Below are 24,165 nucleotides of genomic sequence, written 5' to 3'. Positions count from 1 at the left end.
TCTTGTTTACATTTTTCAATTAGATGATCTTCTCCTGTAATCAAAAGATCATCAATATATAAAACCATGATTAACATGCCCCCCTATATTACTTTGTAATATAGATTTGGATCTACAATGTTTTTAGAGAAGTCAAGTTTAGTTAGATGTTGATCTATCCATTCATAACAAGCTCAGGGAGCTTGTTTCAATCCATATAAAGTCTTTTTTAATTTACATACATGAGATTGTTTATTGCGTACTTCAAATCCTTTTGGTTGTTCAAGATAAACTTCCTCTTCTATAACACCATTCAAAAATGCAGTCTTTACAACCATTTGATGAATTTTCCATCCCTTGGATGTAGCAATGGCTAAGCCAGTTATGACTGAAGTATATCTGGCTACTGGAGCAAAAGTTTCCTCATAGTCTATTCCTTCCTTTTGGGAAAATCCTCTTGCTACAAACCTTGCTTTGTACTTGTCAATACTTCCATTGCAACATGTTTAATTTTATATAGCCATTTTGAGGAGACAACTGATTTATTTTTAGGTCTAGGAACAATATCCCAAACATCATTTTTAAGTATGGAGTTATATTCTTCTGTCATGGCGTCTTTCCAATGTTGATGTTTTATAGCTTCTTTTACATCAAATGGTTCAGAATTGGAGATTTCACTCATTAATGCAATGTAACTTGAGTATATATTAGGACATTTTCTTTCCCTAATGAAATCTGAGGGAATGGAATTGTTTTCTTCAATTAGCTTTCTGGCCCATAGTGGTCTTTTCTTTTTCTTAAGGGTGTGAGTAATGTCCATGGGTTCAATTGATTTATCTTCCTCCATTAGGGACTCCCTCTCATTATCAGAGTTTTGAGTGGTTGCAAATGAAGCTTGTGGCTTAATTCTATCAAGACAACTACATGATGGATGTCCAATTTTATCACACCTATAACATTGCATTTTGGAGAAGTTAGCTGGCTTCCTTTTTCCCTTGAATTTTCTTTTCTTCTTATTTACTTGAGTTGAGAGAACTTGTAAATCTTCTTTTGAGGAGGAAACATTTTGACCTTGAGCTATTTGCATACACTCTTCTTGTATACAATCAGCTTTAAGTCTTTCAAATTTAGGTAGTTTTGACCGAGAGCATAACCCTTGTCTAAAGATATCCCATGACAATGGAAGACCTTTAAGAGCCATTATTGTTAACTCCTTTCCATCACAGATGTGTCCTATGGATGAGAGTTGATTTCGAAATTCAATTATTCTCATGAAGTAAGAGGAAATTTTCTCTCCTTTATTCATTTTAATATTTGACATTCTGTCCTTTAATGTAATAATCCGAACAGCATTGTTTATCTCAAACATATTTTCAAGAGCATTGTACATCTCATGTGCAGTGTCCAATTCTGATATTACAGGGAGTAGATGAGTTTTAACACCGTCCACAATAATTTTCATAGCTTTATTGTTGTCACTCTCCCATTTTTTCAGTTCATCATTTCCTTTAGGTGATGGATCAGATTTTTCAATAAACTTATTTAGGCCATGTTCTTTAAGTAATGGTTTCAGTTGACGCTTCTAGCCTGCAAAATCTGAATCCCCTTCTAATCTGTCTTCCAGCCTCATACCATTCACCATTTTATTTTAAATAATATTTGTTTAAAAAGTCTGATATCAGGATTACTTCTTTAAACCTACTCTGATACCATGTTACAGTATCAGACTGAAGATGATATGAAGATCTGCTATTCTGCAATATACTGAAGGATGTGTGAGAATGATTTACTACTCTGATTATACTGGAAGACTTGTGTAATATATGTGTTCACTGTATATCAAAGTCAGACAGGAGCGGTATAATATATGTGGCCAACTCATATCAAAAGTCACGACCGATAGTCGTGACTCATACTTGAGTCACGTCTATCGGGCATGACTGAAGTAAACGACTACCAAAGTCATTATCATATAAGGATATATGCCAATACTCAAACTAATAAATCGATACCCAATATTATATCAACTTAGATTATAATATACCGGTGAAAGGAGTTAATAATAAGTTGATGTAAATAGATTAATTATATATATATATATATATAAAGCATATTAAATATCTTATACATACAGAATAACATAAATATGAATATAAGAGTTATTTATAACTCTTCAACTAATCTATACATTAACATTTCAATTCCTACTCAAACTATTGTTATATCAATTGTCCACAATAATACTTTCAAGATCAAACTACAAATACATGATCTACGATTGTGTAGACTTCCTAGAAATCTCTCTTGCAAGGTAAACTTCCTTCAAAGATTTCCCTTGTCAACATCACTCTTCCAAATTGATAAAGCTCCCCAACTCTCAGTTATGTTATTGGAGGGAAGAATAAATGATGGGAAAGAAGATAATTCACCTTCAGTCATTCAAAATATTGAGCAGTGAAAAAAAAACTAAGATATGGACTAAGCTACATCTCAGATCAACATCCTTACATTTGTCGAAGAATCAACATGTGACACATGATACACCTCTACACTTGGAAGTTAACTTGCCAATGCATGCACAAATTGGCTCTTTTGAAGGCTCAATGGTGAATGATCCTTAGGTATGATTATCACCATGATGTGATATTATTCCCACATTTCAGTTCCACATGGTATCTCTGTCACAATGCCCAGTATAATCGCTCTGCTGACCACATGATGTCTAACTAACTTAACCATAATCCTAGTTCTGCATACATAGTATTGTTGACAACAAACTGAAAATGAATCTCCCCGTGATACCACTATGTGTAGACACAAAAGCATATAGACTAAATGCATATATGGAACCGTGTGACAAGTTTATGGTTGCTGCAAGGTATCATTGTTGTCAGACCACAAGGTTGATCACACACAATATTCAACACAAGACCACAGACCATAAGGATTTTGACAACACCATCGCACTCTCAAAAAATTATGTGATTTCAAAATACCACTACGTAATAATTCATCCATAGCAAAGGATGAATTGGAAACAAATTCTATGACAGGTATCCTACAGGAAAAGAAGGGCACGAACTGTATGTTTTATCAACAGTAATGCGTTAAACATTATAGTAGCTAGACCTTCCACAGTTCACAAATTTAAATGATCATAACTCCTGCAATTGTGAATCTTTTGAGCTTAAAATGTGCAAGGTCTACATTTTCTTGTAGCACTTTCCTTTGCATAACTTTAAGATCTTATTTCTACTTTCTGAATTTATTTCTACTTTCTGACAAGTATTATTAAGGGGTTACTTTGATTGTGTGTGAAATATATGTAATTCTTCAAAAAAAAACCCAGTATTTCGCAAGCCATATAAGTTACTAGATTTTTTTTCTTTAGTTTCATGTATATCGTGTCTCGACATTTCAATTGCTATTGCCATAAACATAACTTAGAGGAAATGAATATTTGTAGCAATAAGTCTATGTGATAGAACAGAAATTTTGACTTATTAAAAACTGATTACCTTGATCAGCTACCAGCCAGCGACAGGAATTGTCTGCAAAAAGGGCAATCTTTTGGTCCGGACAAATGCCGATAACACGCAACCCTTCTGCAAAATCCAAGATTGCCTCTTCAAGCTGAAATTTCCCAGTACCAACTTTTGTAAGGAAGAATCCAAAATTAGAATATTTAAGATAACAAAGCAGTATAGAGTCACTATGTGGTCCATTTTTTTCTTAACTATTTTTATGATTGCTACTGATAAATACGTTTTCCTATTATATGATTCTTACCAGAGTAGGATATGGGAACAAATCTAAATTATAGGAACTACATAAATGTTTCTCTAAAGAAAAAAAGCAGCTCCCATTATTGAATGTGACTTGTTCCAGCTTAATATTATAAGTAGCATCTCATCAACATAAAAACCCCAAATACAAATCAATGTCAGAGTAAATTTACAGACAACAAAATAATACCACAATATCTTGCTTCAATGGAATATTGAATATGTTCTGATATCTTTTTTGATAACTGCACAAGAAAGAGTTTGGTAGCTTTAAATTACCATTCACCCCTAATGCAAGAACCGAAAGTTTAGATTGCATGTATAGCTTTATTTCGGAATTTTTCAGATATAGAGTATGACAATGAGCCTCCAATGTGAATCACTTAAAATAGTCAGTACTATGTTAATACTGTAAAACCAATTCCTGGCACTGTTGTGTCCTTTGTGTACCTTTGTCATGTCCCTTCGACTGTTTGCTCAAGGAGTAATCAAAGTTCAAGGATCAGAGTTTCCCTCTAATGCATGCCAAGGATTTGTCGGATGTCGAGGATTGGTGTTGTTGCTCAATGCATGCCAATAACCTATCGAATGTCAGGGTTTGCGGTTGCAGCCCAACCCATATCAGGAACCTGTTAGCTGTCAGGGATTGATCTCCATAAGGCCTGTAACGCCAACGAGCGATGTGATGTTCAAAAGGCCCACTGAGGCTGACCTGTGATGCATCATATAGAATTCAAATTTCAACCTTAGCACCAATTTGGATCTAGACCTACTAGTATGATATTTTGGATGGGTAGCACTAGGAAAACATTTCAAATGTGATCGTCCACATTAGTTCATCATATCGTTTGGGCACTATGTGTTCAAGCTATCTTCTGTGGAAAAAAACACAGAAGAGTTTGTAATCAGATGAGGAAACCCTTTCGGTTCGTTGAGATAATAGTCATTAAATCTACCTATCCCTCTCTAATGCTATGTACTGATTCAACATGTATTACTTGATAATGAAAGATACATCTTCTGAATATGCCTAGTGAGTTACATTCTTATATTCCTAGACTTTGCTAATGGACATTTCTATTTACTTTTGTAACTAGTAGAGTTAGTCAGTAAACATGTGGAACCTTTGCTGGGATGAACCTTGGGGATATATAATTGACAAACATGCAGTATGGTGATGTAATGGGTCAAATGTGGAAGAATCAGTAAGTAATTGAAAACTGCAAAAGAAGAATACACAACAGAAGACATATTGACAGAACAATTGGTGTACTTTTGGGAAGTATCTATAAACTCGTATATTCGAAGGGAAGCTCTCCAATGAGAGGTCCCTGAGAACACCATTTGGGATATTCTAACACTGAATGAAAAAAAGTTAATCTTCTCTGAAGATTGCCAAGGTTGCTCACACATTACTATACCATCCTTCAAGACCTTTGGGAAGAGAGGGTTTGAGAACAATGTAAGCCACAAACACTGCAACAGTATAAAGAAAAAACTGAAGGGAAGAAGAAGAACATGACACTACAAGAAGACAACCCCGAAAATTAATGCTCATATAACTGAACAAAGATAGAAGATGTACACCAAGCAGTCAGAATTTCACAGAAGGAAAGCTAAAAAGATCCCTCCATCTGAGAAACAAAACAAGTGATGAATCAATGATGCAGAAAATGAAACATTACTAAGGGAAAGCCCAAGGCCACTGAAAAGCATGTGTCAAAGCGTCAGTTGCAGTTATAGTCAAGTGGAGAGGAAGAATCTCATCGATGATGGGAATACAAAGAACAAGTGGACAGAACTTGCAAGCCACCTCCTACTCCCAGATGAAGCATACAAATATCTTGTCGACCAACTAGGTAACCCATACGTACTTTCAATATTTAACAAAGGGCATGAAAAAAAAAACTTAGATCGAGCTTGAGGAGATACTAGGGAGTAACGAGCAACACAGTGAGCAACCATCCATATCAAAGGATTCAAGGATTGGAGAAACTACATTGAAGACCCCAATGACAAGGGATTGCAAGAATGAGAACAAAGGTAATCAGACTATACGGGATGTTGAGGATGGGTGTGGAAAGGACTCATACATGGTCATGAGTGCGAGTGAACCACTGAAATGTCAAGGGCAAAACTGGCCAACTAGGTCCAAGGCACAAGGTACATCCTAACTAAGAAAGATGGTGAATCCCTCTGTGAGCCCACATGTCAACAAGTAGAAACTCCCCAAGTTCAATGTGCAAAACTATTTGGAGAGCAGGTGGTTAGAAGGACAAGGATTATTGGCTAAGAATGTTCCATACAACATATTGAAAAATAGCCATTGACTGGTTCAAAAGTTCAATGAGAAATCTACAAACTCCTAGGAAGCCCTAAAGGAGGCATTCGAAACAGAATTCTGATTGTTAGAGAGATGATAACAAGATTGCAACCAAAATTTACAACACTAAACAAGGGAAGGATAAAAGCATGAGAGCTTGCAATTGTAGGCTCAAGGGATCGCTAGTCAAATTGGACAATCGGCCAACCAACAAATTAAGGAAAAAATTAGTTCATTGAGGGACTGATCCCCTTGCAAAGTGAAAACACTGAAATATGTGCTTCCATCATTGTACACCAATGATTATAACCACCCAATAGACATTGAGAGCAAAGCCAAAACATACATTTTGGATGATGATAAAAGTAGCTAGGATAGAAGTGACAATGAATCCAAAATTGTCCAAGCCCTACAGTGAGATATGATGCGTATGATGGAGCTGAAATTCAAGAAGGAAAGTTCCAGAGAAGAGAAAGAATTATGGTGTACAGACTGAAAACTCCATCACATAAAAACAAATTGTTCAAAAAAAACTAATTAATGACATTTGTTAGGTATTGAGACATTACATTAAGTAATGCCCATACAATCTAAAGACAAGAAGCACATAAATGCTCTTTACTCAAGGGAACTATCAACCCCACCAACCATGCCTCCAAAACCTCCAACCAAATCTAATGCATTGTCTATGATTCCATGTTGAAAGTGCAACAAATGGAGTCACCTTGCTCGAGAATGTCAAAGCAGTCAAAAAAATTGGGAATGTTGTGCAAGTGATGTAAATTGGGTAATCACAAAGACACCAACTACCCAAAGTAGAATGGAACTGATAAGCTAGCAATGGAGGATCCAAATGAAGAGGTTCTAGGGATCACCAAATTATAGTCAAAGAAGGGAGTATACAAAGACCTTCGTACAAAGAAGAGAGAATTTTAGGAAGCTAGTTTTGAAAAAGCAATGGAAAATGAAAGAAACTCCTAAGTAGCAAGCAGACCATGATGGTCGAGTCAAAGAAAAACATAGTACAACAAACATTGCAAGCAATACCCACAAAAGTAACAAACCTTTTAGAAACTATGCCTGAATTCAAGGTAGCAACCACCAATAGTCTGTAATATTATAGTTTGCAAAAACCAATGTAAGGCACACAAAAAATAATAGTAATACTACCAACTAAAGGCAACCAGGATACCGATTTCATGTTGTTGATGGTGACCATTGAGAGAAAGTCTATCATGGTCAAGATGGAAATAATGAGGAGCAACTTGACAAAAACCATCATCGAGAGTGTTGAGAGTTTCAATGTGTTGTTAGAAGACACATGGAAAAGTCTTGGAGGATCAACTCTTTGGCCCTCAATGTTTCACTTGGTGGGTGCCAACCGACACAGTATCAAGCCATTGGAACACTAATGACACAAAAGGTAACAATCAAAACAATAATTCCTCTTGGACTTTGAAGTAATTATGTTGCAAAATAAGGAATATGACACAATTATCAAGAGGAGATGATTGGATGTTGACAAAGAAGACCACAACTAGAAACATGATTGGATGTTGACAGAGAAGACCACAACTAGAAACAAAACACATTCTCAATCAAGAGCAAAGGAAATGTGTCATTGACTTGAGGAATCAGAGAATAAACTAAGGTTCTCAGTCAATTCAACAGACGAAGAGTTCAGGGATGAAGAGAGCTGTAAAAAAACAAATGATGAAGGGGTAATTGATCTAGAGAATTGTTCTAAAATTGAGATGAGCTCCCCAAATGGAGTGTTCTAGGAAAGATGGAAGACTACGAAGTCTTCCACAAAAAATACAACATGCAACAAATTGGGGAAATCAAAGAAGGTGGTCAAGATACGATGCATAACACATTTCCTCTAGATTACCAAGAGTACAATGAGGGAGTAGCATGAGTCATCAATACGTCATCTATTACTTCGACAGAGACAAGATAATATTACACAAGTCGATTGAGAATAAGGTAAATTTTGGCGATGAAGAAACCCGAAAGTCATCTTGGTCGATGACAACTAGGTCCCGGAACTAAAGGTGATTGTATTCAAAATATCCAAAGAGCATAAAGACATCTTTGCCTAGATGTTGAAGAAGTTTAAGGGTATACCACCAGAATTGTGCCTAAACAAAATCCCCCTATATCTAGTGAACAATTAGTACAAAAAAGAACCTACAAGATTAATAAGAATTGTGTCGCCAAAATACATGAAGAATTTGAGAAGATGTTGGACGCAGCCCTAATTTTTAATGTATGTATCAAGAGAGTGGGTTTCACCAATTGTGATACAATTAAAAGAAGCAAACCACAGTAGAATATGTGTGGATTTCGAGAGCTTGAGTTGCAAGATCTATCCCTAATTTTGTTCACAAACTTGATCTTGGTTTTCCTTTATGGATGGATTCTCAGGGTACAACCAAATAAGTATCATCAAAGAAAGATAAGTAGAAGATGGCATTTGTAGTTGAAAATTTCATGTATGCGCACAAACAAATTTTGTTGATCTATCTAATCCCCTAGCAACATTTCAAAGAGTTGTCCTCCACATCTTTGATAAGTTGTCTATGGAGAATTCCAAAGCATTCTTGGATGACTGGTCAAACTTTAGTAGTTGACATAATCCTTCAAAAGCACTCCAAGGGTGTAAGCAATGATGTAGAAGAGAAAATTTAGCACTCAACCCAAACAAATGCATATTTATGGTGACCCAAGGCAAGCTACTTGGCCACATTGTTTGCCAGGCTAGATTAAAGACAAATCCCAATAAGATAAAGGTGATTATGCAAATGGAAGCCTCTAAGAGTATCACAAGAGTTAAGTCATTTCTTGAGCATGTGGAGTATAATAGCATATTTATAAAGAATTTTTCTCAAATTTCACATCCACTACACATGCCGACAAGAAAAGACCAACCATTCACATTGACTTAAGACTAGGAAAAGGCCTTTAATAAGCTCAAGGCAAGACTAATAAGCTCACTAATCTTGGCAGACCTGAATTGATGTTGAGAAATCCACATACATGTGGCTACATCAAATCATGCAAGTGGACCAATACTCGCAAAAGTGGGTCCCAAAGGGCTAGATCACCCTATATTTTTTGCAAGATATCTATTGTCAAAATCATACATGAACTATAGCATGACCAAAAGAGAGGCACTTAGAATGGTGTGCTCAGTGCAGAAATTCAAACACTATCTATTGGTGACACCGTTTACATTTTGCATGGACCACCAAGCCATTACATACCTAGTGAGCAAAGCAATTATCCACAGAGGAGTGTATGGATGGTTGTTGTTAACTTGTTACTTCAAGATTTCATATTTAAAATCATTATCAAACCAAGGAAAAGTCATAATGGTTGATAAACTCTCAAGGATAAATTCGATTGTTATTTGTGTGCCCATTTAACCACAGGCAATGATTTTCCCTACCAACCATAGACAGTACTCGATTGTCTCTCATGAGCACCCGTATATTTGATCTTCTAGAAGATATGAATTGAAGTGAATCAAAATCTCACCAGAATAAAATAACCTTACTTTTTATATATACCATCCTAGGTGACCCTTCATCTAGTTCGACCCTTTTGATAAATAGAAAATTAAAAATATGATTATGTAATAAGGCCGACTTGACTTTAACTATCATTTATAATATTAACTTGGGAGAAAATATCTCTATAAGCTACAAACACTAGCATTCCCTTTTAGCTAGAGAGCTATTACTTTCATGGAATCTCTCAACATGACGTCCATCATGGCTACTCCCTTTTGTGGAAAAACACAAGTGCAAGGAATTCATCACGGAGTCACACAACGGGATGACATTCATCATGGCTACTCCCTTGGATGGATATGGATGTGTACAAAAGGGTTCACGAAGTCATTCAACGTGATGTTGTCATCTCATCATGACGTTCACCATAGCTATTCCCAGAGGATGAATCCACCATAGCTACTCACATGTATGAAAATGTAAATCAACACAAGTGCCCATCGTGGAGTCACTTAGCGTGACGTTGTCATCTCATCATGAAATTCAACATGGCTACACTCCAAGGGTGAATAAACACAAGTGCTAAGACATGAAGTCTTTCACATGACATCCACAAAGACTACTCCCAAAGGGCGTGTCCACCATGGCTACTCCCATAAATGGAAATACAAATGAACACAAGTGATGATCACGGAACCACTCAATGTGATGTCGCCATCTCATCATGGCATTCACCATGGCTACTCCCAAAGGGTGGAACAAGGGCTTTCACCTCAAGCATCTCTCTCATAGAAAAGAATCCATTAACAAAGGCTTACACCTCAAACTTCTCTCTCTCAAAGAAGAATGCACTATAGTACATCTCTAGAAATCATTGACGCTAAGACTCCCTCTCAACAAGGGCTTCATTCTCCACAATTCTAAGCTTGTCTCTAAAATACACAAACTTTACTTTGGCAAGGGGCTTAGTGAGAATATCGGACATCTGACCATTGGTGCCAATGTATCTCAACTAAATAGCATTCCTTTGCACCATATCTCTAAATATAAATATATTTGATCCCCACATGCTTGACCTGCCATGAAATAAAATGTTGGAGTCTACAAACTCTTGGTGAATCCCAAGCTCACCAAGTATTCACCTATCTAGGAATATCATGATCAAGGTGTCAACATAAAGGCCTTCCATCTTATATACACAAGACTTCATCCCATGAATCATAGTCCTTTGACTGCAACAATTTCTTGAAGAGGAAATTGATCAACATATATCACTAATGCCATCTCATGACAAAACTAGAAAAGTCATGGTCCAAATGGAAGTATACCTAATCACTAAAGAAACCATCTCGACATGGTCCACTCCCTCTAAACCAATATGACCAAGAACCTCGGAGGTCAATTAAAGAAGATCCCCTAGCTACTCCCTCTGACACGAAAGCATATCTTGATCCAAGAATCCAATCATGTCTGAATTGTCTCCAATGACTCTAATGACTGGTGAATCAACCTGCTCAACTACTGTTGCTCAGAGTTTAAGAGTTTCCTTCTAGATGGTAGTGTTGGTAGATTGTCACCCAACTCAGTTGCAGGTGTGTCAACAACATCAGTAGGTCCATGAACAACTATAGTAATATGTGCAAGTGACACATGACCAGATTCTTCCAAGATCTTGATACATTCTTAGATATCACCTAAATATAAGGCATTGTGAAACTGACTTGTAACATCATTTTTTTTCCTGCCATCCTCAACATCTTTAACAATGTAATGTCCCCATTTTGGAGGTAATTTGATTTAATTAATTTAATTAATTAAGTTGTCCAAAATAATGAATATTTTATGAGGATGACTAATTAATTATTTTAATTAAATAAATAAGTGGTATTAAGTTAATTATTTATAAAGTTATCAAATAAATAAATATTAAAAGGTAACTTTATATTTAATCAAATTGAATAAAGTGACTTAAATAAAATAATATATCATAAAGTCACTTAATAAAAATAAAATAATTTCTGGAAGCTTCTAAATTTTGGGCCAACCTCGAGGAAAAAGTATAAATAGACATAATGGGCCTCATTCTCATCATCCAAGAATTGATGATTGTTTGATGTGATTATTTGGTAAAGAAGCCAGCTAGGGTTTCATCCGTTGGAGGATCTTTGGGGACGAAAATCCTCATTGGTTACGCAATTTTGAGGTTGTGAGATACCAGCTGAATTATTGCTGATTGTGGGCTTTACTTCAGAAGTCCAATCTTGTGCTTCACGATGGAGATTATTTGAGTACAATAGTTGATGTATTATTGTACTTGCAACAGCTAATGTATTGTTGCATTTGGTGGAGAAGTTACTTTAGCAGCTGATGTATTGTTGAGATTGATTATGTTATTGAGCAGGATCATTACAGACCTTCATAATCTGTTGTCGTGGAGGTTGATCAGCCTATGTGAGTCTCATGTTTTTGCTCATACCTTTCGATTGAGGAGGCCAATCATTCTGGGTATTGTTGCATTCAATTCCTATCATCGAGACAATCGTTTTAGGGGCAAATTGGAAGGCGTTTGGTGTGGCAATTAATTATCTAAACTTTTGCCAAGCAAGAACAATGGCAGCAGCTTGAGTATTTCGATTTGAGCTTGGAAGGTTCCTATCACATTGGATTTTTATTGTTTCTTCAGCAACAACATTGGGCGTCATCATTACCAAGTTCTTCTTGCATTCACTAAGTAGTTTGCATTGTCATCATAGGCATTTTAATTGCTGCTATAAGTGAACACTCAGAAAATCAAATTTGGCACTATTGTCAAACAATTGTAAGCCAAGAGTCTTGACCAATTCATAGCATCATTGTAGTAGACATTTTATTGGAAAGAAGGAGATATAAGTTGTTGGTCAACTACTATTGTAATTGAATATGTTATTGCCATTCATGATCAACTTATTAGTTTGCATGCCAATTGTTTGTCAAAATGTCAATTGGTTGTAGGTTCTTTTTTTGGCATAAATAATGTTATAATTATGCATACCAAATGTTTGTAAAAATACCACTTGGCTGTAAGTGCATCAATGTCATCTTAGGTTGCATCCAAAGTGTTTGTCATAATTACTAATTGTTGTAGCTGCATATTGCAAGTAGTTTCAGTCATATATATGCATTGAATATTGTCAAAATAAGTTGCATATTCATGTTAGGTCATTGTTTAGTCAATTTAGAGTCATTTGTAAACATTCTCATTGATGCTAATTGAAGAAAAGAGTCATTAAAGCAAACTGAAATGTTATATCAGTCATATAACCCTTGTATGTGAAGTGTATGACAAAATTCTTTGAGCCTTCAATCAGCATTTTAAGGTCAGATTTGAGCAAGGTCATTACAGTGGTATTAGAGCTCTGATCTTGCCATCCTATGGGAATTGATTTCATTATTTGTATAAGATTATTATCAGAGTGATTAGTATTTCTATTTCCTAGCCATGGATAGATACAGGAGGTCAAGTTCGGGAAGTTGACACAATAGTAGAGGGAAGAGAACAGAGTTAGATGCTTTGGTGGGAAGTGTTGAGAAACTAAGATTGCATCAGCAGCGACTTGCAGAGAGATTGTAGGACCCGGCTACAGTTGACAGGGCAGCGAGATATTTTACTTCTGCTTTAAGTAGGCCGACATCGAGTTCGCAGGGGAAAAGACTTGAGTTTTCTCCATCCACTGATTGTGATGCTGATGTACCATTATCTAGTTCAGCACCTTCTATTACCATCCGTAGTGCTGATGATAGTTTTGTTACACCAAACTCAGTGGATGTTTCTGTGCCACTGGAGGACAGTAGTGTCGAGCATCACCGTGTTGAGGCTCCCAGAGCAGTTATTGTGGGTTCTACAGAGGCAGTTGATGCTGTAGTCATCTCCGATTATTTAGATTCTTCTTCGGAGGGAATTGTCATTGGGGATGTGTATGTCAGCTTCAGTAGCGTGGCTCCAGTTCAAGAAAGAGTGGCTTCCTCAGATAGGCCCGAGGCTTCTATGGAGTTTCCCAGTGGTGTACTTGGTGATCAGAGTATTACAGAGGGGACACTTGATTTCAATTTGGGCTCCAACATTGTTGGTGTACAAGTTGACGATGAGTCATGTGTACAGTGATCCGTGTCTGCAATTGAGATTCCTGCAGGTGATGTGAGAGTTGTTAGTATGGACACATCTGAGGACACTTTCGAGGATGCTGTGAGTTGCATTGGTGACGATGCCCCTTGTATGATATTGAGTGATGACTGCGAGGAGAATTTGAGCTCTAACAATTTTGATATTTATGATAGCAGTCGCAGTATGGGTTCGGTACAGGAGACAATGTTATATTCCTGTGCTGAGGATGTGAGCATGGAGATTTCTAGTGGCGACACTCAGGATGGGAGTGCTATAGATGTTTTGTCTGATGACACTCCATGCTATAGTATAGCTTATCCACAGGTCGACGTCAAGCTATGTACGTGGTCAGAGTCAGTAGAGGAGATGCAGTTAGAGGATATATACACTAGCATTCCAGATTCATCCATTGCTATGAGTGAGGATGATGAGTGCTGTAGTGTATTTGGATTTTTATTTCCGACTTTGGGCACAGATTTAGCGTCGACAGTTGGTGGAGATGGGTTCCTTGAATCAGTGTTGCCGGAACCCATAGATGAGGATGAGGTAGAGTCTGAGTGGCAGGAGTTTGTTTCAGCCAAGGCTACCTTGTCTGTTGAGGGAGTTACTTTGTTAGTGACCCCTGATGATATTTCTCAGGATCTGGACTCTCAATTAGTTGAGGAGGACGAGGGAGCTGGAGATTGTGATGATGAGATAGTTTTAGCAACAACTTCTTCGGAGTTAGATGAGGATGAGTCTGATGCTTGCGTTCAAAGTGTGGAGGTGTACTCAAATGTAAGTACACTGAGCGTTGGTCATCTTGAGGGGAGTTCGTTTGATTCAGCCTTCTCTCATAGTGTGTACAGCGTATTCAAGATGGTTCATAAGAGGCCCGTAGTGCAAAGTCACCATGTGACCAGCCAATTAAGAGTTGGCGAGAGAGATATCACTACTGCTCTTGAGCATTTTAATATCGCTCGTCAGTTGTTGGTTGTTACTGGTTGGGGTGCTTCTATGACAGATGAGTCCAACGGTGGTTACCTTTCTTTGGCAGAGTTTCATGCCTTGCGTGAAGCTGTCAGGGTTTTGAGCTAGGATTACTTACAGTTGGTAGCCGACCGTGATCACCTAGTTGAGTGGGGGAGTACAGCCTATGAGGCACTCTTGGATCATGAGGAGGAGGTGAGTGAGATTACCCAAGAGCTCACAGCAACTACTGAAGCTTTGGAGGACACATAGCAAGATCTACAGGAGTCGCAGTTTCAATTAGAGGAGGTGATCGTGGAGTTGGAGCATTTGCGGTCTACACCAGCCCCAGACCCAGTTCATTTGTATATTGAGGTGGTTGGTGGTGAGTACACTCCTACAGTTGTTACTGAGAAACATGTTGTTGGGGTTGACACACATGTTCAAGATTTGGGAGTACTTGGTCCTGATGAGTATGGGATACAAGTGGAGTCAAGTCTCCAGATTGATTCTTCTCACACAGATGACAGTGTGGTACAGTTGGCCATGCCACTTTTACAGAGGGATTAGTTGTGGTGTGCGGGGGAGTATGTTGATGCTTCCGCGTATAATTTTTACTGCACTGAACCGTTCATGGAGTATTTGCTAGATAGTGCAAGTGTTCGTCTGGACTCACATAAAGTGTCAGAAGGTGTTCTCATCCGAGGTACTAGTGCTATTCGCAGATTCATTGGGGAGATTATAGTGATCCTTTCTACTATGCTACCTCACAGGGATTTTGAGGTGGGGTTTGTTGAGCAGATTGCACAGGGTTCTATCCAGCCTACAGCCACTCGAAGTCAGAGATTGGAGCCATCTGATGAATCCCAATTCAGTGATGGTGAGCCAGTAGCAGAGTTTGGGGGTTCCTACCAGCATTATACGGTGGGGTATGCTCATCATTTTTCTTTTGACCCAGAGGTAGAAGATTTGATTTCACGTAGGTGTAGATCGGCTCCAGTTTCTTACCATCCATTATGGGATGGATTGGCACCATCTTTTGCAGATGGAATTGGCAGTTGCAAATTACACAGCCTGCAGTATTGATGCACCAAGGACAATTTATCAAAGATTGGATTTGGTGGCAATGACTTGGGTACCTATGGCTGTTGTCATATTCATACTGTAGTTGGGTGCGAGTGTCAATTAGACAAGGACTTAAGTTTTGACAGTCGATGTCTCAATTGGCTTGAGTTCCGCAGAGTGGTTTCTTCTATTGGCATCTACAATTGATCTTCAAATGATTTTGTCACTGATGTCAGTTGTTTGGGTGTTGAGTGCAGTTTCTCAGTTGTTGATTTTTGTACTATTGATGCTGATGATTTCTTCACAGGAGCTGTTTGGTGATGATTGGGACATTACACAGGTCTTCACTTGGGATTCAGGTGGAGGAGAATGGTACTTGTTGCTGAGATTGCTTGGGGACAAGCAATTTCAGGAGAGGCGGACTGTAATGTCCCCATTTTGGAGATAATTTGATTTAATTAATTAAATTGTCCAAAATAATGAATATTTTATGAGGATGATTAATTAATTATTTTAATTAAATAAATAAGTGGTATTAAGTTAATTATTTATAAAGTTATCAAATAAATAAATATTAAAAGGTAACTTTATATTTAATTAATTTAATAAAGTGACTTAAATAAAATAATATATCATAAAGTCAATAAAAATAAAATAATTTCTGGAAGCTTCTAGATTTTGGGCCAACCTCTTGAGGAAAAAGTATAAATAGACATCATGGGCCTCATTCTTATCATCCAAGAATTGATGATTGTTTGATGTGATTATTTGGTGGAGAAGCCAACTAGGGTTTCAACCATTAGAGGATCTTTGGGGACGAAAACACTCATTGGTTACGCAATTTTGCGGCTGTGAGATACTAGCTAAATTATTGTTGATTGTGGGCTTTACTTCAGAAGTCCAATATTGTGCTTCACGGTGGAGATTATTTGAGTACAATAGTTGATGTATTATTATACTTGCAACAACTGATGTATTGTTGCATTTGATGGAGAAGTTACTTCAGCAGCTGATCTATTGCTGAGATTGATTATGTTATTGAGCAGGATCATTACAGACCTTCATAATCTGTTGTCGTGGAGGTTGATCAGCCTATGTGAGTCTCATGTTTTTGCTCATACCTTTCGATTGAGGAAGCCAATCATTCTGGGTATTGTTGCATTCAATTCCTATCGTTGAGAAAATCATTTTAGGGGCAAATTGGAAGGCGTTTGGTGCTGCAATTAATTAGCTAAATTTTTGTCAGGCAAGAACAGGGGCAACAGCTTGAGTATTTCGATTTGAGCTTGGAAGGTGCCTATCACATTGGATTTTTATTGTTTCTTCATCAACAACATTGGGCGTCATCATTATCAGGTTCTTCTTGCATTCACTAAGTAGTTTGCATTGTCATCATAGACATTTTAATTGCTGCTATAAGTGAACACTCAGAAAATCAAATTTGGCACTATTGTCAAATAATTGTAAGCCAAGAGTCTTGACCAATTCATAGCATCATTGTAGTAGACATTTTATTGGAAAGGAGATATAAGGTGTTGGTCAACTACTATTGTAATTGAATATGTTATTGTCATTCATGATCAACTTATTAGTTTGCATGCCAATTGTTTGTCAAAATGTCAATTGGCTGTAGGTTCTCTTTTTGACATAAATAATGTTATAATTATGCATACCAAATGTTTGTTAAAATACCACTTGGCTATAAGTGGATAAATGTCATCGTAGGTTGCATCCAAAGTGTTTGTCATAATTACTAGTTGCTATAGTTGCATATTGCAAGTAGTTTCAATCACATATATGCATTCAATATTGTCAAAATAAATTGCATATTCATGTTAGGTCATTGTTTAGTCAATTTAGAGTCATTTGTAAACATTCTCATTGATGCTAATTGAAGAAAAGAGTCATTAAAGCAAACTGAAATGTTATATCAGTCATATGACCCTTGTATGTGAAGTGTTTGACGAAATTCTTTGAGCCCTCAATCAGCATTTTAAGGTTAGATTTGAGCAGGTTCATTACAAACAATTTCTTAAGGTTGTCAATTATGAGATACACAAATCTCTCAAAATTCTTAGTACTTTCATAAGCATATTCAATAATACTTGCTATACGAAGTCTATACTAGTGAGCTTTCTCATCTATTTCCTTTGTAGAAGCAACAACAATCTGAATATTTCTGCATTTCCACTCTCCATTGCTAAGTCAAATCGTGTCTTTTCATCTTTGACAAAGTAAAGAGCTACTTCAAAGAATAGTTATGCTTTGAACATAATCATTGCATCAGCATCGTCAATAGTTTTGGTTATGCTATTTGCCATAGAGGGAAATTTCCCAGCTGCATAGGAAATGTTGAGTGCCTTCACTTGCTCTTTTGTCTCCCTACTAATACAACCTTTGGATGTGCATAAACAAGTTTAGTTACAGTATCATAGTCCACATGTCCTGGTTTTCTTGCAATTAGCTCCACACAATCTACACCATCTTCTTCATCCTTGTGTGCAAGGATGGGGCTAGGAATCACATCACCAATAGCATAAATTCCACAAGCATTTGTCTGAAATGGTCATCAACTTCCACTCATACCATTTTATCAAGCTTAACCACATGCTCTCTAAGACCTTTTGTATAAGGTGATCTACTAGTAGAAACAAGAACATCTACCTCAAGAGTTGTCTGTTGAGCTCCTAAAGCTGGCTCTGTTGCTCGATTTAAACCTGATCCCGATGCATCAACACTAAACAACTGGGTTTTCAGCATTAATTTCATTTTTCGTTTCTCTAATGTCTTCTGAAATGACTTTCAAATTTCCTGCCCATGGATGGAACTATATCAAAAGAAAATTCCACAAAGGTAACTTTGGAGCCCAACCTTCCCATACTAAACCCATTTATAAGCCAATATATCATGTGCCCATAACCACACACTTCTTTGGGACCTGCTTCAATGATAGTATTTGCTCAGACCAAATAGATAAAATAGAATAAGATAAAGTTTAAAGATGTCATATAAGAAATCAGGACCTGTCATTGGTACTCACGTTGACTCCTTTGCACATGTTTATACGAAGTAAAAACAAACAACTTGGAATTTATTTATTCTATTTTATTCATCTCCACTACAGCAGAGGAAAATGCACTGGCAATTTTTAAAGCACCAAGATAATGTTTTCCACCACAGCCCTTGCCAAACCATTGTCCGACAGCCCAGCCTCCATGGACTCTCGCATGACAAAGTAGTCCATCGTGTCACTGAGGTGGCCGATGTAATCCCCCTATTTGCTTGCCAAGCTGGCACAACCCCAAGCCATGAAGGCCTCTCGCACAATATGCGCAACCGAAACAAAAAACAAGTGCTCTTTTCTTCGCAAGCATTTGTCATGACCCCTTAGATAATGATTTTGAAATTAAAATATTATAATAATATATCAAGAATACAATGCAACTCAAACACACATGGTAGAAAATCTACCATAAAAAGATATTATTATTGTTAAGACATAATCTATAATATTCACAACCTATCACAAACCAAAATGGATGCATATAAAAATATATTTACATGATTAATTATTGTGAAAAGCAACATAAACTTATTACTCAATTATCAATATATAATCCTAATCCATATTTATAAATGTATAATATCCTTACCCATATAATGTACTACACAGACAATCCTAAATGATAGTCAAAGATCCTATATTTTAGTCTATGGCTTTCATAAATAAAGAAGTTGTTGGTAATACTAACCAACTCTTATATAAGGTCACCTTGGTTAGAGTTATGACCACTCATGTGTCCCATATAACATATTAATATAGGTTGACAACAAATTATGTAGAGTGTGCATGAAAGAGATTACTCATGAGAGTATGAATAATCAACATCAAACAATATAAAGCAACACAATATCCTCTTTGACGTGAACACTAAAAAGAGGACATGTCAATATGGATATTTTTGAAATGTGACACTAGGAGAATAATTAATGATGGAATAATAATAAATAAAGAAATAACGGTGGAGGGAGACATAAGAATTCATTTTCATGCTTGGATTATGGACAAGTCAAACCAAGAAGGCTATAGAAAAAGGAAAGAGCTGAAATTTTTGGGGTGAGCCAAAATTATAGGGAGGCAAAGATTTGTCATATCTTGGTATAAGCAATGGGCTCATGTAAGTACTTTGAAAAGGTTAATGAATTTAGGGGTATGCATTTCAATATTTTTCTTCATTATTAAAATACAATTATAAAATAATTAATAGTCAAATGAGTAAACAATATTATAACATCTCCCCCATTAAATTGTAAGTATATATATGATAGTGAATAACATATTTATAATTTTATATACATATATATATATATATACATATGTACATACATACATACATACATATATATATATTATGTTTATAAAAATGAGTCCAACATGGACAACTAAGATTATAATTATACATGTGGATGTTCAGAGGTATTTATCAATTTGGTCATGTCTACATTTATATTCGTAATGCATGAGCAATAACATTCAAACCTAGTCTCTAATCTCTTGCTATAGCTCGGGTGTTGATAGTTGGTGTTGTGTAGGGAGAGGTGGAGTAAGTCTAGAGAAAGCATTGATGTCAATGCATCCTACGACAAGTAAATCCATGCACTCCCTAGGGTTGAGTTTAGGAGAGAAATAAGGAATCGAAGCTTAAACATGTTAATCACTAAATTTAAAATGTACCTGAATGCTTATTTAGAAGCATTACATCTAATAATAATATGTACTAAGTCCATTTCTTAATCACTCATTAACACAACCAAGCAGATAGGGAGTTTGTACAGTGAAAGGAGTAATTCGGTCACGTTGAGGTAAAGATTCCCAAAACGGTCTTTGATGATGAGGCAAACTCAAGTAGATTGTTTTCGTACTTGAGAAGCAGTAATTCTACCATCTGCCTTAGTGATTTGGAGAGGATTAAAAAATTTAAGCTTGAGGATGTATTGCTTCTAACTGATGAAATGTGACAATTATTGAGAACTAACATTCTCCTAGCTTGAAACACTATAATTACCATCCCTAAAGTATGATTCCAACCCTAAAAGCAGAATTTTAGAACAAATTAAGACCCTGTTAGGGATCATTACAGCATAGCATATGTGGCAAATTCAGCACCAGATTGAATACCATGGAAATATTAACATGTGGCTTCTAAGATTTCCCAATTTGACATCTTCATAATAGAAGGGAATTCCCAAAAAGAAGCATAGGCAGGGAGTCTCAAACCCGTCTTTGAGAAGGACACCACTTCATCATCCCAGAGAACAGCAGTAATGCAAAGAAGATCCAAAGTTTTAGAATTTTCCACTGTGAGGGCTTCCATTAATGGCAGCCATTGCAAGTCCTCAGCTATATCAAAGTCAATAATGTACAATCACTTTGCATCACTTAAGGCGCAATGCTTCAGAATGACCTAATTTGCTGTGAAATGTGCAAATCATGCATAAGGTTGGAGTTAACAGAGCACCTGAAAGGGGTCCATACTGGTCTCTATACAAAGCTCGTTCAATAATCTGGTGCCTACACTTTCAAATGCCTCAGTTGTCAAGACAATAATATGCCATTATTTCCTAATGGATTCTTGTCAAAGACATCCTATCTTGCAGTCAATTTTCAATAACTTTTACCAAATCCCTAGCTTCTCCAGTGCATATTTATCCTTCATTACTAGGCATTGGTCAATACAATGGATATGTAGAATCTGCACTTCGTTATTTGTGAAACCTCACAAGCTAATAGGGAACCTAACTTTGACACCATGTCATTTTTGTGACTGGTTAACCACTGGCAATGACTTGCCCTCCATATCATAGACAATGCCCAATTGTCTCCCTTGAGAACTCGTATACTTGACCTGTTATAAGATGTGAATTGCAATGAATAAAAATCTCACCAAAATGAAATAGCATCACTTTGTATATATACCATCCTAGGTGACCCTTCATGTAGCTCAGCCCTTTTGATAAATAGCAGATAAAAAATATGATTATGTAATAAGGTTGACTTGCCTTAATCATTTAATATATTAACTTAGGAGAAAATATCTCCCTAAGCTACAAACAATAACACAAAGGAGCACTCAAGGGAGTAAACGAGGACTTACCCAATGCTCACTTATTTCAAATTGTTGTACTACCACCATAGTACAAAAATATTGGACAGTACCTATCCACAGGTCCATTCTCGAGGGAAAAGCTGCCAAGAGAGAGAAAAAAGTTGGCCTTAAAAAGCATAAACTTCTAAATAGTAAATTGATTATTATACAAAATGGGGTCTAATCAAGTTCTCTAACAATGTGCAATGCAAGAGGAAATATTAGAGGAAGTGCATGAAGGTCTCATCAAAGGACACATGGGTCGGATGCCACAACTCAGAAAGTTATAACAGTTGGCTTGTGGTGATGGCCAATAGTGCACACTGACACTCAAGAGTGGGTAGTAGGGTGTGACACCTACCAAAGAATGAGCAAACCTCTCAAGCATGTGTGTGGTTCCCTTTCACAACCTTAGGAGTATTTTGAAAGGTAGGGACTAGACTTAATTGGTCCATTCAAGCTAAGCCAACTACATCGATGTTGAATAGTGTAGTAACAGATTTCCTAACCAAGTGAAATGAAAGCAAGAGCATTGTTAAATAACACGACTATGACAAAGGCAAGATTCATCTATGAGCAGATTATCTCAGTGTACAATATTCCAATTCAGATCTCAAGTGAGCAGGGAGTACACTTCGTCAACCATGTAATTAGGTTGCTGATGAGGGAGTTTCAAAACTTACACAATTTGTCAAGTCCATTCTACTCGAGAGCAAACAGTCAAAATGAATCAACAAAGTACAGGTGTCCTTCATTCACAAATCATGTACCATTATAGAGGTTGAGTGGAGAAGAAATTTTAATCCATACTATGGGCATACCATACCAAATACAAAGGGATGTTAGGCCATACACCCTTCTAGTTGATGTATGTTTAGCAATTGATTGTCCCTACAGAGTATATGGTACCTAAAATTTCCCAAACATATTTCTAAAAAACCATTGCAATATCTCACAATAGAAAATTGACACATTCAAGTTTTTAGTTTCAGATGATTCACAATAAATAATTATCAATTAATCTTACCAAATAGAGCAATGACAAGAATACCAATCCAAGAAGTTGATCAAATGTTAATGCCTCTTCTCAAATTCAAATAACAATAGCCACAACAAATGCAAATTGTTTTTGGTCGAGTAAAGTACAAACAAACCAACTCAAATCGCTTAACCGCCAGCATCGGGTATCTCCAATGTATGTCCAAGGACTTGACCAATATTGGAAGGTGAGATCATCATAGAAATACAATAGCTTGTTCTATCGAATAAGCTCCAGTAGTGATCCGTGGCTATGGTACAAATTTTTACATGCAAACTTAATTGATCAGTCAATATCTTATATGATATTATCTCCATGATACCATGTGTGATCACAATATTACAATAACCATGATGCAATGATGGAATCACGATAATTGCATATGAATAAATTCATCTAATGGGGGCATTAATGAACTTATCCCTCACTTTCCTTATATTTTTTAACATCAGTTGTAGCCAATGAGTAGTATGTCAATAGATGAATATAAGAGCCACCAGCAAAAACTCCTCCATGGTGCAAGTCCTGTTTCAAATGCTTGAATACTGTATATATTGCACACCGCTATGATTTTGATTAGGAAGAAACTCCCAAAAGTCATCTTTCCTTAGGCAATTCCATTCTCCAATATCGTGTAGCAATATCTGAGATACTCGAGGGTCATATTTTCACTTCAATGCATATTGTGGCTCTAGTGTTGAGTTGTGCAATGAATTTAATGGAGCCCTGATTTTTTCAAATTAGGGCTTCCATTGGAGTGTCCTCTCGAATACATTTTGCTATACAACTTGTGTTATATTTTTCTTATCCTTTTAGATCATATCTTTATTTCACTTTTTTGTATAAGCCTATTCTAAATTTTCATTTCCAAATCAATAGGGTGTTTTGCTACGAAGTGTCTCAAGGCCTAATTGGTCAAGAAAATGCATACCATAGTATCAAAATTTTCCAAATTGATGCACTTAAATCATTTAGCAAATGTTGCCAATTCTAAAGGCATTTCTATTCTGAGCACTTATTTCATGTCTTTATCCTGCAGATATTATAAAGTGAAGAACCAAGATATTCTAAAAATCCATGAACTGGATGCGCAAGCTATCTACATATAAGGAATCTTTTAAAGACTATGTACCAGAAATGCACCTTGCGTGTTTGCTTAATGCATAGGATACGTTTCAAAGGAATGTTGGTGCTCGGGGGATTTGAAAAAATTCCCAGTTCGAT

General features: G+C 36.6%; 1 protein-coding gene across 2 annotated transcripts in view; it reads right to left on the bottom strand.

Annotated features, from left to right (window-relative positions):
- LOC149534278 (long-chain-fatty-acid--[acyl-carrier-protein] ligase AEE15, chloroplastic-like) overlaps positions 1 to 24,165 on the bottom strand; it is a 355,752-nt gene that overhangs the window by 285,755 nt on the left and 45,832 nt on the right. For both annotated transcript variants that reach the window (XM_089803121.1, XM_089803120.1), the window contains one exon: positions 3,498 to 3,612. In XM_089803121.1, the coding sequence (XP_089659247.1) occupies positions 3,498 to 3,612 (115 nt within the window). The remainder of the gene's footprint in view (positions 1 to 3,497; positions 3,613 to 24,165) is intronic.

Source organism: Cupressus sempervirens, chromosome 10 (genome assembly GCF_028749045.1).
Source record: "Cupressus sempervirens isolate cs-2001-9-10 chromosome 10, ASM2874904v1, whole genome shotgun sequence".
Classification (NCBI taxonomy): Eukaryota; Viridiplantae; Streptophyta; class Pinopsida; order Cupressales; family Cupressaceae; genus Cupressus; species Cupressus sempervirens.
This window is presented reverse-complemented; position numbering and strand designations above follow the sequence as displayed.